At 36.2% G+C, this 17,246-nt stretch overlaps 1 protein-coding gene across 2 annotated transcripts in view; it reads right to left on the bottom strand.

The window, feature by feature from the left end:
- Positions 1 to 16,647, bottom strand: part of LOC121385245 (ubiquitin carboxyl-terminal hydrolase 1-like) — a 47,897-nt gene extending 31,250 nt beyond the window's left edge. For both annotated transcript variants that reach the window (XM_041515841.1, XM_041515842.1), the window contains exons 1-4: positions 16,547 to 16,647; positions 12,082 to 12,237; positions 10,036 to 10,172; positions 2,047 to 2,180 (exon numbers count right to left, since the gene is read on the bottom strand). In XM_041515841.1, coding sequence (XP_041371775.1) covers positions 2,047 to 2,180; positions 10,036 to 10,172; positions 12,082 to 12,227 — 417 coding nt within the window. In that variant the 5' untranslated portion in view covers positions 12,228 to 12,237; positions 16,547 to 16,647. The remainder of the gene's footprint in view (positions 1 to 2,046; positions 2,181 to 10,035; positions 10,173 to 12,081; positions 12,238 to 16,546) is intronic.
- Between the last annotated feature and the right edge of the window lie 599 nt (positions 16,648 to 17,246).

Below are 17,246 nucleotides of genomic sequence, written 5' to 3'. Positions count from 1 at the left end.
GAATGACAAAGCTGTACACATAATCATGGCCATATCTGCATATTGCACGGTCGGATGGATATTTGGCCAAGTACAGATCTTTAGATCTCATTACGGGGACTTCTGTCTTTTCTGTGCATAAGATTCAAGAATGGTCGGTTAATTTACTTCAGTACTGTCTTTAACCGCTGCTGGAGAGTCATCAATATTCAGAAATACATTTCAAATTATTTTAATGTAATTAAACTTAACATTTCAGTGGTTTCAAGGTGAAATATCTCGAGGTCAGCATGTTTGTACTTCATTTTGGCGTGATTATTTTGGGAATATGTATTTTGGTCATGTTTATCGCCTCGACTTTGATGTATTCTAAAGCCCTGAAATAGTGGTGGATTCTCCGAATCTCTGTTTAGCGATTTGTCTATATGGCAGCCACTATCAAGGATCTTTTCCGAAAAGGGGACGAAATGTAGCCCAGTGGTAAAGGGTCACTTGATGCACGGTCGATATGGGATCGATCCCCGTCAGTCTGCCCAATGGGATATTTCTCGCTCCAGCCAGTGCACCATGACTGGTACATCAAAGGCTGTGGTATGTGCTATCCTTTCTATGGGATGGTGTATATAAAAGATCCCTTGCTACTAATCGAAAAGAGTAGCCCATGAAGTGGCAACAGCGGGTTTCCTCTCTCAATATCTGTGCTGTCCTCAGCCATATGTCCGATGCCAAATAACCGTAAATAAAATGTGTTGAGTTCATTGTTAAATGAAACATTTCCTTGTCTTGTACTGCCACTCCCAGTACTTAGTTGTTAGACAATTTTGTTTTATATAGTTGTTATAATTGTGACCTTTGCTCCTGATGCGATTTTTGTTTACTAACGTGTACTTTGATTTAACGACAAATATCAAAGCATTATTACTGTATCACTTTCTATGAAGTTGGCTGGTTGTTCAAGTCATTACAATTGTAATAATATGTACCAGAAGAATCATGTATAAATAACATTTTCTCCTTTAATTTGTCACAACTTGTGTTAAATAGTGCATTAAATATTGTATTCTGAAACGGAAATGAAACCGAATTTACAAAAACATGAAATGGAAAATAACCTTTTTTGACACAGAAAACTACTGGGTCTCTTTGTGTGTGTGTGTGTGTGTGTGTGTGTGTGCGTGTTTTGTTGTGCGTGTGTAACGTTTTTGATACTGAAAACCACTGGGTCTGTGTGTGTAACTTTTTTGACACTGAAAACCAGTGGGTCTCTGTGTGTGTGTGTGTGTGTGTGTGTGTGTGCGTCTTTTTTGACATTGAAAACCACTGGGTATGTGTGTGTAACTTTTTTGATACTGAAAACCACTGGGTCTGTGTGTGTAGCTTTTTTGACACTGAAAACCAGTGGGTCTCTGTGTGTGTGTGTGTGTGTGTGTGTGTGTGTGTGTGTGTGTGTGTGTGTGTGTGTGTGTGTGTGTGTTTTGACATTGAAAACCACTGGGTCTGTGTGTGTGTAACGTTTTTGACACTGAAAACCAGTGGGTCTGTGTGTGTGTGTGTGTGTGTGTGCATGTCTTTTTTTACATTGAAAACCACTGTGTGTGTGTGTGTGTGTGTGTGTGTGTGTGTCTTTTTTGACATTGAAAACCACTGGGTCTGTGTGTAACTTTTTTGACACTGAAAACCACTTGGTCTGTGTGTGTATAACTTTTTTGACACTGAAAACCAGTGGGTCTCTGTGTGTGTGTGTGTCTTTTTTGACACTGAAAACCACTGGGTCTGTGTGTGTGTGTGTGTGTGTCTTTTTTGACATTGAAAACCACTGGGTCTCTCTGTGTGTGTGTGTGTGCACGCACGTGTGCGTGTGTGCATGTGTTGTGTGTATTAATTTATAATGTAAATGTACGATTAAAACATTTTATTTTTCAAAAGCAGATTTCACATTTACCTGCATTTTGTCCAAATGCAGGTATGTATTTTTTGATATCCTATAATACAAGTACCTGTGTTGTCCTGCCAGTACATGTATATACTGGTCATTTATTTGCTATGTTAAAACTAATTCACAAGTACCTGACTTTTGCCGACATCAGTACTTCTTGTTTTCTCCACAGCAACAATTTCCCGGAACAATTCCCCCAGGCCATCTAGGAATGCTGGGGTGTAGCGCAACACTTGTAGTACACTGTTGAAGAAACAGGTGTTACCTGTCAATGAAAGAAAGAAGTGTTTTATTTAACGACGCACTCAACACATTTTATTTACGGTTATATGGCGTCAGACATATGGTTAAGGACCACACAGATTTTGAGAGGAAACCCGCTGTCGCCACTACATGGGCTACTCTTCCGATTGGCAGCAAGGGATCTTTTATTTGCGCTTCCCACAGGCAGGATAGCACAAACCATGGCCTTTGTTGAACCAGTTATGGATCACTGGTCGGTGCAAGTGGTTTACACCTACCCATTGAGCCTTGCGGAGCACTCACTCAGGGTTTGGAGTCGGTATCTGGATTAAAAATCCCATGCCTCGACTGGGATCCGAACCCAGTACCTACCAACCTGTAGACCGATGGCCTGCCACAACGCCACCGAGGCCGGTTACCTGTCAATGAGAATCAAGAAACAAGTATTATCTGTCAATGAGAACAACACTTGTAGTACACTGTTCAAAAAACAGGTGTTATCTGTCAATGAGAATCAAGAAACAGGTTTTATCTGTCAATGAGAATCAAGAAACAAGTATTATCTGTCAATGAGAACAACACTTGTAGTACACTGTTCAAAAAACAGGTGTTATCTGTCAATGAGAATCAAGAAACAGGTTTTATCTGTCAATGAGAATCAAGAAACAGGTATTATCTGTCAATGAGAACAACACTTGTAGTACACTGTTCAAGAAACAGGTGTTATCTGTCAATGAGAATCAAGAAACAGATGTTACCTGTCAATGAGAATCAAGAAACAGGTGTTACCTGTCAATGAGAATAACACTTGTAGTACACTTCAAGAAACAGGTGTTATCTGTCAATGAGAACAACACTTGTAGGACACTGTTCAAGAAACAGGTGTTAACTGTCAATGAGAACAACACTTGTAGGACACAGTTCAAGAAACAGGTGTTACCTGTCAACGAGAACAACACTTGTAGGACACTGTTCAAGAAACAGGTGTTACCTGTCAATGAGAATAACACTTGTAGTACACTTCAAGAAACAGGTGTTATCTGTCAATGAGAACAACACTTGTAGGACACTGTTCAAGAAACAGGTGTTACCTGTCAATGAGAACAACACTTGTAGGACACAGTTCAAGAAACAGGTGTTACCTGTCAACGAGAACAACACTTGTAGGACACTGTTCAAGAAACAGGTGTTACCTGTCAATGAGAACAACACTTGTAGTACACTGTTAAAGAAACAGGTGTCACCTGTCAATGAGAATCAAGAAACAGGTGTTAACTGTCAATAAAAAACCTAACAAGCAGATTAATTAACCTTTACCATTGTCAATATATCACACATTAGAACAACACAGGGTAAGTTGTTGGAGTAAGTTAATTGCTGTAGTGGATTAAACAACTTGTTATATTTAAAGCCAGTCAAGTTGTAATCTTGAACAAACTGTTAAATCATCTTACAAGTATTTAACTGATGTAACCAATTGTAAAACATTCACCAGTGGAATACATGTATTTCAAAAAACGCCATGTCTGATTTTAAGTCGACTGTATTGCATGGTAAAAAGTTTGGTTAGGGAGGGGAGTGTTAAACCGAAATTATGGCTCAGTTCAGTATATATATATATATATATATATATATACTAAGTGTGGGGAAAAGCGAAAACGTGACAAGACGGACCAACATGGACCAACATGAAAAAAATTGTTTACTTGGCTAGAATATTCAGAAGATGTTTTGTAAGATCTTAATACTTATAAAATGTTCAGCTATTACAACAGAACCAAACAAACTGAAAAGCCAAAACGCCATGATTCACAGTAGTAACAATTTTCGTTTAGACACCATCAAGGCACACAAAACTTTAAACGTCTTCAGTTCATAGGGAATGCATTGTATTTGATCAAGAAGGGACTAAAACTAGTACTACTAGTAGTACAACAGGGCTCAAACTTAAGAATTTATCACCAAACAGCAATTTAAAAATAAATTGCCGTCGGTGAAAGGGCCCACCGACAGCAATTTTGAGTATGCCGATGGCAATTTTTTAAAACTGACTTTTGCAGCAAATAAACTTGACTAAAAGGTTATTTTTCTGTATGTAGGCTACATGTAGTCAAATTTCTTGAATTTATGTCAATAAACTTCAATAAACAAGAATTTATTATAAATGGAATCATGCACAGGGTATGTGCATGCCTAAATATAGTTCCGTTGCGTGGTACAAACTAAACACCAATTAACTCCAACCAGGACCAAAACATCCGTGTTAAATACTGGCAGATAATGTTCATACACGTTTATACATTTATAGCTCTTAACCGACGGCAGTAATTTTTATCCGGCGGCACAAAAATGCCATCGGTGACGCTCCCAATCGACGGCAGTTTATATGTCACTGACAGCAATTGCCGTCGTTGCGGCCGTTAAGTTCGAGCCCTGTACAAAAGAGGGGGGTGGGATGTAGCCCAGTGGTAAAGCACTCACTTGATGTAGGGTTTTTCTCTTTCTAGCCAGTGCACCAAGACTGGTAATGTATATTAAAGGCTGTGGTATGTGTTATCCTGTCTGTGGAATGGTGCATATAAAAGATCCCTTGCTTAGACACGGGTGCACAAATGTGAAATTGTGATAGTTGCCCGGTGGGCAACCAGTAGCTGTAGTTTGGTTGCCCAACATCATCTCTTGGTTGCCCACATAGTGTATTTCATAAAACGTTTTATGAATATAATTTTGAACTGTCTTTAAAATGAAACTGAAATTTAAAATGTTTTCATTATTATCATTACTTATCAGTTTAGTTTTATTTCTTTTTTAACATTATTTAACTACAGCTCATCTTCGCTTAGGTTTTGTTTAATGACACCACTGGAGCACATTGATTAATTAATCATCGGCTAATGGATGTCAAACATTTGGTAATTCTGACTCGTAGTCATCAGAGGAAACCCGCTACATTTTTCCTAATGCAGAAAGGGATCTTTTATATGCACTTTCCCACAGACAGGAAGGCACATACCACAGCCTTTGTCCGGTTGTTGTGCACTGGTTGGAACGAGAAAAAAAACAATCAGCTGAATGTATCCACAGAGGCGGTTCGATCTCGCTTGGGCTGTCACAGTCATAATACTTTGATGAACTCGGGGCTCATCCAGGATTAAAAATACTTGTAGCCAAAAACAATTGCCAAATGGGATTTTTATTTGCCATAATGAAAATGTTTTAGCCAAAATTGTTTTGTGTAGTACTGTATAGAGTATTTATATATGAATATGAAAATGCATCTTTTTCAGCTAATTATGTACAAACTGGAATACATCTGAATAACAAAATTACCCCTGATCAAAGTCAAAGACAGCAATGGGGGTAGGGGCAGTTAATATATTAGCCTACTTTGATTTTTCAGTGGGTGAGGCGAGATATGCAGTTGGAAGACAATGCCCTCTGCAAACACACCCCAAATTCTACGGCCTATGGCATTAATAAAAATCTGAGAGCCAATACTCTTCTTTTTTTAAACAGTGCTCATTATTTCTGTAAAATATCAATCTTTATTTTGGTTTGAACTGCTTTTAATTGTATTTTAAAGTAACCCATCTATTCCACACCCCAACAATTTCGTAATGTGCACCATTTTGTTGATTTCCGCATCCTGTTATATGCTTGTTGTTGATTTCAGCTTGTAAAATACATAACCTAAGAATGCTGACTTCACGTTATGACTACAATTCCTTTACGTCAAAAGGTTTTGATTAAAAAGATAATGAATTCAAATTTTACAGTCTTTTTAAAATCTAGCTAACTTTTGAGATGTCACCTCACAGTCAACAAGTTTATATAATATTTTATCTAACAAATATCATGATTATTTTTAACTAATTGTATTCAGTTACGTTTAACTGCAATTTGTATAAATACTGCATGTTCCTTTGCCGCGATCGCGAAATGAATGAGTGCGAAATTAACAAAGACAACGAAAATAAACAAATGAAACAACAATTAAGTATTCATTGATGCGAACAACTATTTGGTGGTGAGGTTTTTTCTCACAAATTTACATCAAGATTTACTTGCGTGTAATCGTATTGTTTAATGTCTGCAACAGTCTCGGCTGACTGTCAAGTGTGACCTATATGCACACTGAGAACAGCCAACGAACGTTTTCCAAACGTTCGCGAACTATGTGATTGGTTCCCGACGTGGACATTGGGTGAAGTGCATAAACCAGTTTAGCGGACGTTTTTGTTTTGCTCGGTCTAGCTGAACTTGGTCCTAGCCTACTCGTCTTTGGCCCTGAACTAGCATGTGTATTGAAACTGACACGCAATTTCAGTCCGTTTTTATTACTTTGGCTCAAAGACTTTACAGAGTTAAAATAACAGGCTACAGATTTTTCAGACATTTCTTGCATACATGTTGCCATTAAAATTAATAACTGTGATTATTAAAATAAGCAAACACTGTTATGCTGAATTCTTGATGACACCACCGAGTCTCGTTACGTCGCGAGATCCCTATTAATATTTGGTATTATTATTATATGTTAGGGTGTCGTATAGAATATGTAACCGATTGTTTACATCGGAAGATAGAAAATGGCTTAGCCAAATGTTTTGCTCAGAACTGGGATGCTTGTTGGTGTAGTCTGTGGCCTTTCATTTGTCTTGTGCCCTTTGCTAATAACCACCATTCTGAAACGTATCTGTCTGCATTGAACTCGTCAACATCATGCACAGTGGAAGCTGAGTGGATGGCAGCGTTAGGGTGGATATTTATATAGCCTGTCAGTCAAGTTATCAGTTTCGATACTTTTGAAAGTTTTGTTTTTCATTTTACTTGTTTTATGATTTTCTTGGTTGCCCGTCCAGGCAACTGTTTGACAAAGAATGGTTGCCCGCAACATATTTTGGTTGTCCCGGGCGCGCGGACAACCAATTTGTGCACCCCTGAAATTGCCACTAAAGGAAACATATAGCATATCTACAAATATCTCTCATCATCGAACAGACTTCAAATGACTTGTTGGAGTGTATGTTGAACATTTTACTGAAAATAAAACACCGACACTACACCATAGCCACTGTTCAACTATGTATAATCTGGCTCCCTCCAGCAATCCAGTGGTCCCTGCAATGCACATTATGAACAGTCAACAGAGTTCAATGACCTAGTTTGAACTCTCTTAATACTGGTAAGTCACATGTATTTTGGATCAAGCCCAGTGGCGAGGAGATTCAGATATTGAGGAGATTCAGATATTTAGTAATAACGGTAGTTACTGTTTTAATATTTATTTTTAAACTGTTTTCAGTTCACAAAGTATATTTTAGTTTAATATTAAGGCAAAAATACATCTTGAAAAACAAAATTGCAATAGAGTCCATGGCAAACAAAATGCTGTGGAGAATGAAAAACTCCACAGCATTGCCGATTGTTGTGGGCAATTACAGTGGTTGCAATATTTAGCATTATTATAACACAAAAATCAAGCCAGAAGAAGTGAGGTAGTGGGTTGAAAACAGTTAAGTGTTTGCCTTCAATTCATCAAATCATGTTGTTGGGGTTTCTTTGGGGGGGGGGGGGTTTAAAATGTGTTTTTTTAAATAACCCATCAATTCCCCACCCCCAACAATTTCATAATTTGCACCATGTTGTTGCTGTTGATTTCAGCGTCGTGTTAAATGCTTGATGTGATTTCTGCTTGTAAAATACCTAAGCTAAGAATGCTGACTTCACAGTATAGTCATTTATTAAAAAAAAGAACAAAAGAAAACGTTAATAAAATAAAATTTTACAGTCTTTTTAAAATCCAGCTAACTTATTAAATATCACCTCACAGTTTTACAAATATATATCTAGCATTATCTAACAAATATCATTATTGTAAACTAATTCAGTGTACGTGTAACTGCAATTTGTATAAATACTGCATGTTCATTTCCCGCAATCGCGATCTGCATGCGTGCTCACGACCATAGGTACAAAATTAACAAAGACAAAGGAAATAACCGAAACTGCAGTTAGGTATTCATTGATGCAAACAACTATTGCTTTTCTACAAATTTACATCAAGATTTACTTCTGTGTAACTGTATTGTTTAATGTCCACAATGATGTCTCTTGACACGTGGGTGTCAGCTGACTGAAGCGTGACGTGTATTACGCCGAGAGCTTTCCTCAGTTCAGCCAACGAATGTTCTTCCTAACGTTCGCGAACTATTTGATTGGTGTCCGTCGTGTCTATTTGGTTTAACGTGAAGTGTACACACCAGTGTAACGAACGTTTTGTTTTCACTCGGTCTGGCTGAACTCAGCCCTTGGGATAGCCGACATGTCTTTCGGCCCTGAACTGGCATGTGTATTCAAATTGACATGCATTGTCGGTTTGTTTTTATTACTTTGGTTCAAAGACTTTACAAAATTAAAATAGCAAGTTACATATCATCCAGACATTGAATCACCGTCACATTGCTGTCATACATGTCGAATGCATGCCGTTAAAATTAATAACCTTGATTATTAAAATTAGCAAACATCATAAGGCATACGCTGTATTCTGGATAACACTGTTTCTCGTTACCGGTCGCGAGATCGCTATTATGCTAATTGAATATTTGGTATTATTATGATTGAGGTGTTGAATAGATTATGTAACCGTTTGTTCACATCAGAAGATAGAAAATGGCCCAGCCAAAATTTTAGCCACGTGCAAATTTTATTAGCCATTTTTTGGTAAAAATAATTTTTAATTAGCCGATGGCTAAATTGGTTACCGACAGCGCGAACCCTGGATGTTTTCAGTATGTGTTTTGGGAAGGGGGTGTTAGGATAGAAATTACTGATTACCAACTTAACTGTACTATTAAAAAGTGCTTCACCTATTGTTTGAGTTAAATAGTACAGTTGATTCTGTCAATGGGCATTTTCTTTGATCGGCCTTAAAGCACTTCAAATCAAGGCGTAGCGGCAATTGATTTAAGGCGCTTCCACGCCGTCAAAGCGCTTACTTTACGGACCAAGGCATGTCGGGCCGCTACGCCTAACGGCCCTGGGGAAACCCCTGATAAACACTACATACTTATAATGTGTATACCTGTGAACCTTAGATCTTGGCATTAAAAATAATAATACCATACTAAATTTATTTTGTTAAATAATAATAATACTTTAAAAAATGTTGTTTAAAGTTTAAAAATTATTATTATCATGATTTAATACATATTTTTTTAAATAACTCTCCGATCCAAAAATGTTAAGGACACAAACAAGAAGTTTCAACATTAATTAATACACTTACGGTATTACATTTACAAGTTACTTTAATTCATTGTTATTTATGGTTTGTGAAACGTACCTGAAGACATATTTATATAAATCTCATAAATTAATATTCACTTTTTATTATGAGGGTCAGTGGTGTTGTACTTATTTAAAATCTTCATAACGATGCAATAAACACTGTATTTACACTAATCATTAGTAAAAACTCATTACTGATATCATGTAAAATAGCACAAAAATAATCCCTTGACTTTATTGTAGAGAGATCAAAGTGGGTTTCAGAAAACAAATCCTGTAATATTAATACTGGTGGTCAGGTTCCGAGCTTGGCCCTAGGGTTAGAGTCTGAAAATGTGTCCCCCATTCAGAATGCATGCATAGCATCAGCCGAAACCATATGATACATTCTGCACAGAGAATATGAATAATTGTGGACAAACAGCAAAAATCTGGAAACTGAGTACAGGTGATTAAAATCCAGAATTGCACATAAAATCCAAACTTGTTTCATCACTGATTGCAGTGCCATGTACTAAATACCCTGCATTTAACATGAACAATGCTTTTTTCCCACCTTAGTTTAATGTTTATGGCCAACTCACCGATATTTTCCAGTGATGACACTGGAGGCACAGTGGGTCCTTCCTTTGGAGCAAAGCTAATGGAGTCATCGGCGAGATCCTCATCCTCATCCGTGCACAGACCAATCAGCGAACCAGTGTTTGGGTCAGAAACAGTTCTGTTGCAAGGAAATAACAAAAAGCATCCTGAGAGTACTGCTAAAACAATTCATGTCCCATAAAGGCCAAACAAATTTGTGTACCTCCTAAATTCAAGGGCCATAACTCTGTGAAAAATGGGTAAACTGCCATTAAAGTTAAAGGCACCCAGTCGCAGATTTAGTGGGCCTTATTTGTCTGAATATGGATTATAAATGGAAATTACATTCATTTGTAATACCAAATCTCGCTATTGCATCATCGAAAACATTTTAACTGAACCATGATCGACAGAATCCTATGATAACCATTTTTAAAATTCGGAACTCTTCCATCAGAAGTCAAAACACATACGGAAAAACCGAGTACATACATGTAGTGATGAGGCTATATATATATATACACGACAGTCGTGAAATGTATCCTTGAATTTTATATAAACGACCACCATCATGTATAGGGACTTGGCAAATGAGGGCCTGCTACATACATGGCAAATAATTAAAAATATATTATTTCATGACAAAATAACAGCCAATACGCTGAAATAAAATAATTAACAAATGGAACATGAACTCAGGAATTCTTTGGGGGGTTTTTTTGGGGGTTTTTTGGGGTTTTTTTTAATGGAACTACCGTACACAAGACTACTGCAGGTGCGTGTGCATGAATTTTAACAAGGGGATCTAGACTGAGGTGAGCAAAGTTTGCGGTGAGGTGGGGTCGAGACATGCTCCCCATGAAAATGTATCAGATAACAAAATAATTTTTTTAATTTGCACACGCCTGAACCGACAGCAAAACATTGTGGTGCAATCGTTTTTGTTTAATACACAATATAATGTTCTGTGTTACTTGAAAATGAAGCCCTGGTGTTTTTTTTTACATGTAACGTTGATTACAATAATATATTTTATTATCAAATCGCCAAAAAGCTCGTTCAAAAATTGCATAGCACTACTTTTGATCTACCAGCTTTTAACTTTTGGTTCTCTACAATTTCCACCAAAGTCTGCACACGTACATTCGGACAATCTAGGAAGAGTTCGTACTCAGCAGCATTGTCGTCAACCTGAATATCTCGGTCATTTCCATTATGTATGATTCAATACACTTCTGGAAATTTCATCTCCGACATTTACATCTTTTCAAGTTTCAGTCTTTAACTTGGTTAAGCTGCAGCAAATTGAGTTTTATCAGACACGTGCCAGCAAATCAGAAAACATTGGAATTGTTTGCAGTGGCCAATTTTAATCAAAGATTGAATCGGCAATAATATTATGTTTGTATTGAATTCTAATACCTTCTAATAAAGTTCTCTAATTACATGTATACTATGAAGTATAAAAGTAAATTCTATTTTTATGACGTGAAACGTGTTGTCAATTTAGCTCCTACAGATACAACAGGATTGAGTAATTGTTATAGAAAAAAAAAAATTAAATAAGAATTTCATGTCTTCTTATTTTAAAACTGAATTTGGCTAAAACATTGCTGACCAAATTAGCCAAACTGCTAATAATTGTTTGGGTCGAGCTTAAACCCTTCTGCATGTATAAGCATAACAGGTCTATTATATTATTCACCTGTTACAAGTTTAGTCAGAAGTTTAGTTACAAGTGTTGATTTTGTGTTTAGTTACATGTTATATATATATGTATGGCTTAAGCTTCAATGATTGTTCCTTGCATACATGTATGATACATCTAACAATCCTACTCGAGTTATCAGTACCTGATTTAAACACAAAACAAAATATGTATTTTGTTTGATTTTTGTTTCTTTTCTGTTACATTTTTTTTTAAAAGAGCCACAGTAAAGGCATATTTGATTAGCTGTATGGAATGAAATAATGTTTATATTACTATATGTAAGATAGTTAATGTTGTTTAAAACTGACAAGAGTGGAAAAAGTAGATTATTACTTACTCTTTGCGGATATCCTGTGGAGTGGTGCCCTGTTGCTCACAAGACGGCACTATCTGTACGTCATCGAGTTTTCGAAAGGTACTCTTAAGAGAAAGACGTGGCCTCTTACGGGCTGGACCAGGAATCTCATCGTTTGCAACTACCATATTAGCAAATCTGGAAAACACAAAATACATACGCGTAGTGTATAATAACACATACAGTCACACATGTGTAATGTACTTGCAATAAAATCAAAATAGTACCAACAGAAAGAGCTACTTTCTCCAAACTAAATTTAAATTAGCATGTACATAGCTCCCTTTTTTTGTCTTTCGATAAACCATTCAAAAATGCGTCAAAATTTCTTCAAGAAATTACATACTACTTTCCTTTTTGAGTTAATCCTACAGGATATTCAAAATTTAATGGCATCAAAATTTCTCCCGCTGACTACAGTATTCCGGTCGGGCTGGTGCTCGTGCTGGCTGGTGCTCCCTTGCACTTGCCAGCACGAGCAGTCCCCTCTTCCACCCACCCCAACCCTGCCGGCACTTGTGCCCAGGACAAACATGTGCTACAACAGCTTGTTCTGAATGTGCACGTGAAACCCTATGACCTGACCTGACCGGAAGTTGAGGAATAAAATGTTTCCAGTCAACCAACTAAGTATGTGGTACAAACTCGTGATGTATGTAAATGGTGCCATGTTAAACAATGAACCGACAAGGTTTAGATTTTTAAAGTAAGATATAATTATCTGATGACACTAAACAAGTCGGTGTCTTCACGTCTGTTGTGCAATTTGGGGTTTTTTTTATCAGATTACGTCCAAAATATTCCAAATATTACAGTGACTTCAACTTCTCACCTACTGCTAATAACAATTAACATGACAACTTAGGTGGGGAAAAAATCCATTTTGCCAACTAGATTAGAGCCCACCCATACTACAAGTATGTCATTAGACTAATTCTCAGCTAACATGCCAACTTAGTTGGGAAACAAAGTCCATTTTGCCAACTATACACTGCACATGTCACGTAGATTAGGATCTGCCCATACTACATGTACATGTAATCTTTCTAGTAAGCACAGCACTTGCATTTTATTAAATTGTTACCCTAATGGAATTTGTGGCATCGATGATACGTGTTGCCTCTACCAGCGAAAACTGAAACAGTAAATTAATAATAAAGAACTGCCACTAGAGCATCCCATAACATTCCCCACAAAATGTTGAAATAAAGCTGCTCAAACACATTTTCAGGGCAGTTTACTGTTATATATTGTGAATGATGAATTAAAGCTGTGAAAAAGGGAACTTCAAATACTAACTACAAACGGTCGACGGGGACCTGTACACGTGTGAGCCCCCTTTGGTTCTGGATCCGCTACTGCAGATATCGTTCCAATGGGCCTAATTTGGTATAAGAGAAAACGAACTTTTCATTGATGAAAAAACATAATATATGAATGTAAATCACTTACGAAAATGCTTGTTTCGTGTTGTTTTTAGACATACACGTATTGTGTTAGCGGACCAGAAAATGTGGTGGGTTTTTTTTATAAATGCGACATTACTGGTTCGCACACAACTATTGATTAACATATCCCATGATACTGGTCATAAACAATCAAAGGAGTATATAGTAATTATACTGTATGTAGATAAAAAATAATTATTAATCAGGATTATATTTAAATTGTGTTTTATGAAAGGACATTTTATAAATTTATCCATGAGGAATATGTACACATTAAAATTAATTCTGCTTAGTGATAAACAGTGATGCAAATTATATATATAGAACATTAATAAAAAAAATCAAGACTCCGTGCTCCCAAAAACATTTCAAATTAGCAGGTTGATATTAACATGGCGAGTAAAACACTTGTATAAATTTGCGAGTAACTTTTGTTTACAGGCGACTGTTTGTTAAAATGTATCAGCCAACTGATGAGTACGAAATATTGGGCCTAGTAAGCATTTAAACAAGTTAAACATGCCAATTAAATCATCGGTTATTAATATCTTAGTAATTAGTATAACAGAATTTCAAAACAAATCATGTTTACTTCCTATATTACTTCGCCAAACTGCAGCTGATATCGTCTGAATTTGTTATAAACAAAATTATTTTTATACTTTTTTGTCTGCACCTGAGCAGTCGGATAGCTAATATCCGTTTTTATCTTTGATGCATTAAATGATTACTATACAATAGCTAGTAGTCTGTAGACTTTATGTTGTATTTATTCTTTTCAATAAGCACTTTATTAGCACAGATATGGAGCAGAATATTAAACATTGTACAAAACAAAACAAATGGTAGAGTACGTAACAGCATCAATATTTTACCAGTACATATATTTTGAACTTTCGCAGCACTTAAGTAAATGGTCACAACTTCAGAGTTGAGTTTTACCTTGATTATAATTAGGAAGTGATTTAATTCTGGGTCCTGGTCAATTATTGCATAATTTTCATTGTGGCATTCAGATCATGCTCTAACCAGGGTATAATGCAAAAAAAAATTGGATCCATATCTTTCTTTCTAAAATGGTCGAAAATTACCACACATTTATTTTATAAAATTATATATTAGGTAAAACTGTGGTGAGTGGACGAAGATATTTGGTTACTGAATATATGTCAGCAGCAAGTGTAGTGCTAGGTGCATATTAAGTCAATACCATTCAGACTTCAACAAGTGAATTATAACTTCTGCATTGAGCCTAGTGCTAGGTGCACATTAAGTCAATACATATCAGATGTTATTGTTTGGGGTAGTTGTGGTTATTTCTACTTTGTTAAAGGAGAGGACAATTACGGCATTTGGCCTGGTATGCATATTCAACGATATATAATGCACATTATTGCTTAATATCAACACGTATAATCGTATAGTTAATTAATAAAACGGTTAAATGTGATGACTATTATATATAACGGGCGCAGCCATTTTGTACCATCTCAGTGATTACGCCCTCTGGCGAGCTGGTGGTTACGTAATACTTAACGCGTCACGTCAGGAATGAGCCTTAGAACTAGAGAAACACAATCTACCTGGTTTTTGCGGGATGATAAATAGTCATACATTGTAATGTTCTGTAATAATACACATCCCAGTAAGCCAACAGTAGTATATCCAGCACTATATACATTATTTTTCAATACAAAATAAAATACCATTGTCAAAGTGGCTACATAACAAGTCGAAACAATTAACAATGTTTTCCCCATGCATTAACCTACGTACTGAAATGATACATGGAGTGTTTTCTTAGTTAATTGGTCTATGCTGTTAGTTGCTTCTACCTGTGATTTCTGATTGGCAGGTGTGTATTTGATTGGTAACCAGACGAGCCAATTAATTGACGCTGTCTAGACACAAAAATACATACCGGTATTGTGGAATATTACCTATCGACCCTAAAATTGTAATGGACATGGTTTATTACTGTAAATAGTTCTGTAAAACTATTGATTAAGTAGACTTTTCCATCTACAACCACAGAACTGACCAATTACGTAGTCCCAAAGATAAGTAAATTATCACTTGGGTATCGTGGGTTGTCGTTTTTGCTCCAACATAGCATATCAATAGGCGTAATAGTGTACATTTTTCCTTTTGGATTATTAAACAGAGAAAAATAGTATAACCCCATTTTGTTCCGTTAATGCAACTTGAAATATATTTAGTTAAATAGTTTATTATATTATTACGTCATTTATGCTGTCTTACAAGTCAGGTTGATCAAAGAGAAGCGCCTTGTCGAAAATTACTGCTTTTGTTTACACTGTATATACAGGAGATGGTCAGGAGCTGACGTCACTTCGCCCCAAGCTATCCCACCGGACGTCACAAAAACGAAACAAAATGGCTGCCCCCAGTTAGCAGGAATAAACATGGTTTTTTATTATCTCTAAAAATTACGTGTTTTTCATTTGCTAAAGTGTCAGTATGTGTTGGTGGTCCGGGTATGCATCTTTCCAACACATAAGGCTCTTGTTTGAGTTGACCCTACCTTTAAGAAAAGTATTGACCGTATGTTCGCATAAAAATGTAGGTTTCCTCTCTAGGACTGTCAAAAAATTACCATATGTTTGATATCCAATAGCCGATAATTAATAAATCAATGTGCTCTAGTGGTGTCGTTAAACAAAAACGTATACATATGTTAATGTTTGGGAATACCTGTGGAACTGACTGGGGCAACATCAATGAACATGCTTTTGGGCGAAACGCAATGCCAATTGTATGGGTTGATGTTAAGTATGAAGCCATAGGAACTCATAACTGTGAGGTACATATACAGCGATAGATTCTGAAGTATTCGATTTGAATTGTGAGCTATCGAATAAAAAACCTAAAAGTAAAACGCCGATTGAAAACCTACGGTTCCGTACTGTGGCGTACGAACACAAATATTTTAGCAATTTAGGTTTTTTTAATAAACGTTATCGACTTCAAATAATTACCTTAAAATGCGCCAAACGCATTATAAATCATGTGTTATCTAATATAAATATCTTGAAAATAATCTAACACACTTCATAATTATTTAACAAACTGCCCGCGGTATGCTAATATTCGGACTGGTTTGTAGGTCATATGTGTATTAGCATGAAAATGTCAATACATGCGCAACACAGGAATACGTCACAGTTTGTTTACTACTTAACAAAGACAGTACTTTAGTCTTTGTATCCTATTCTGATGTGTGACTGACATCAGGGTTTAATTTTGCAACACATTAACTATTAAACTATAACAAAATACTTAACATTTACCTAAAATGTATTATTAAATACATAGGTTTTTCATTTATTCTGACATTTCATTGCTTTGTGACTTATTTTCCTCCGTATGAGTAAAGCATCACAGTTTTGTTTTGTTTTGTTGTTGTTTTGGGGGACGAGGAGGGGGAGGGTGTTCAAATCTGCAGTCCTGTCACCTGTATGCATACTACATCATAATATGTATTTAAAGGTGGGGTTTTTTAATATATACTTATTATTTCCAGCACAATCTGACCATGTCAATGTTGGGCAGTCTAGATCTCATGGTCGTACAATAAAGATATCTGTATATAAGTTATGTACATGTGTGTATGGCACAATTATGTGACAATATCATGTTACATATAGACATAAATTGTAGTTAAATATATAACAAATA

Source organism: Gigantopelta aegis, chromosome 11 (assembly GCF_016097555.1).
Source record: "Gigantopelta aegis isolate Gae_Host chromosome 11, Gae_host_genome, whole genome shotgun sequence".
Classification (NCBI taxonomy): Eukaryota; Metazoa; Mollusca; class Gastropoda; order Neomphalida; family Peltospiridae; genus Gigantopelta; species Gigantopelta aegis.
This window is presented reverse-complemented; position numbering and strand designations above follow the sequence as displayed.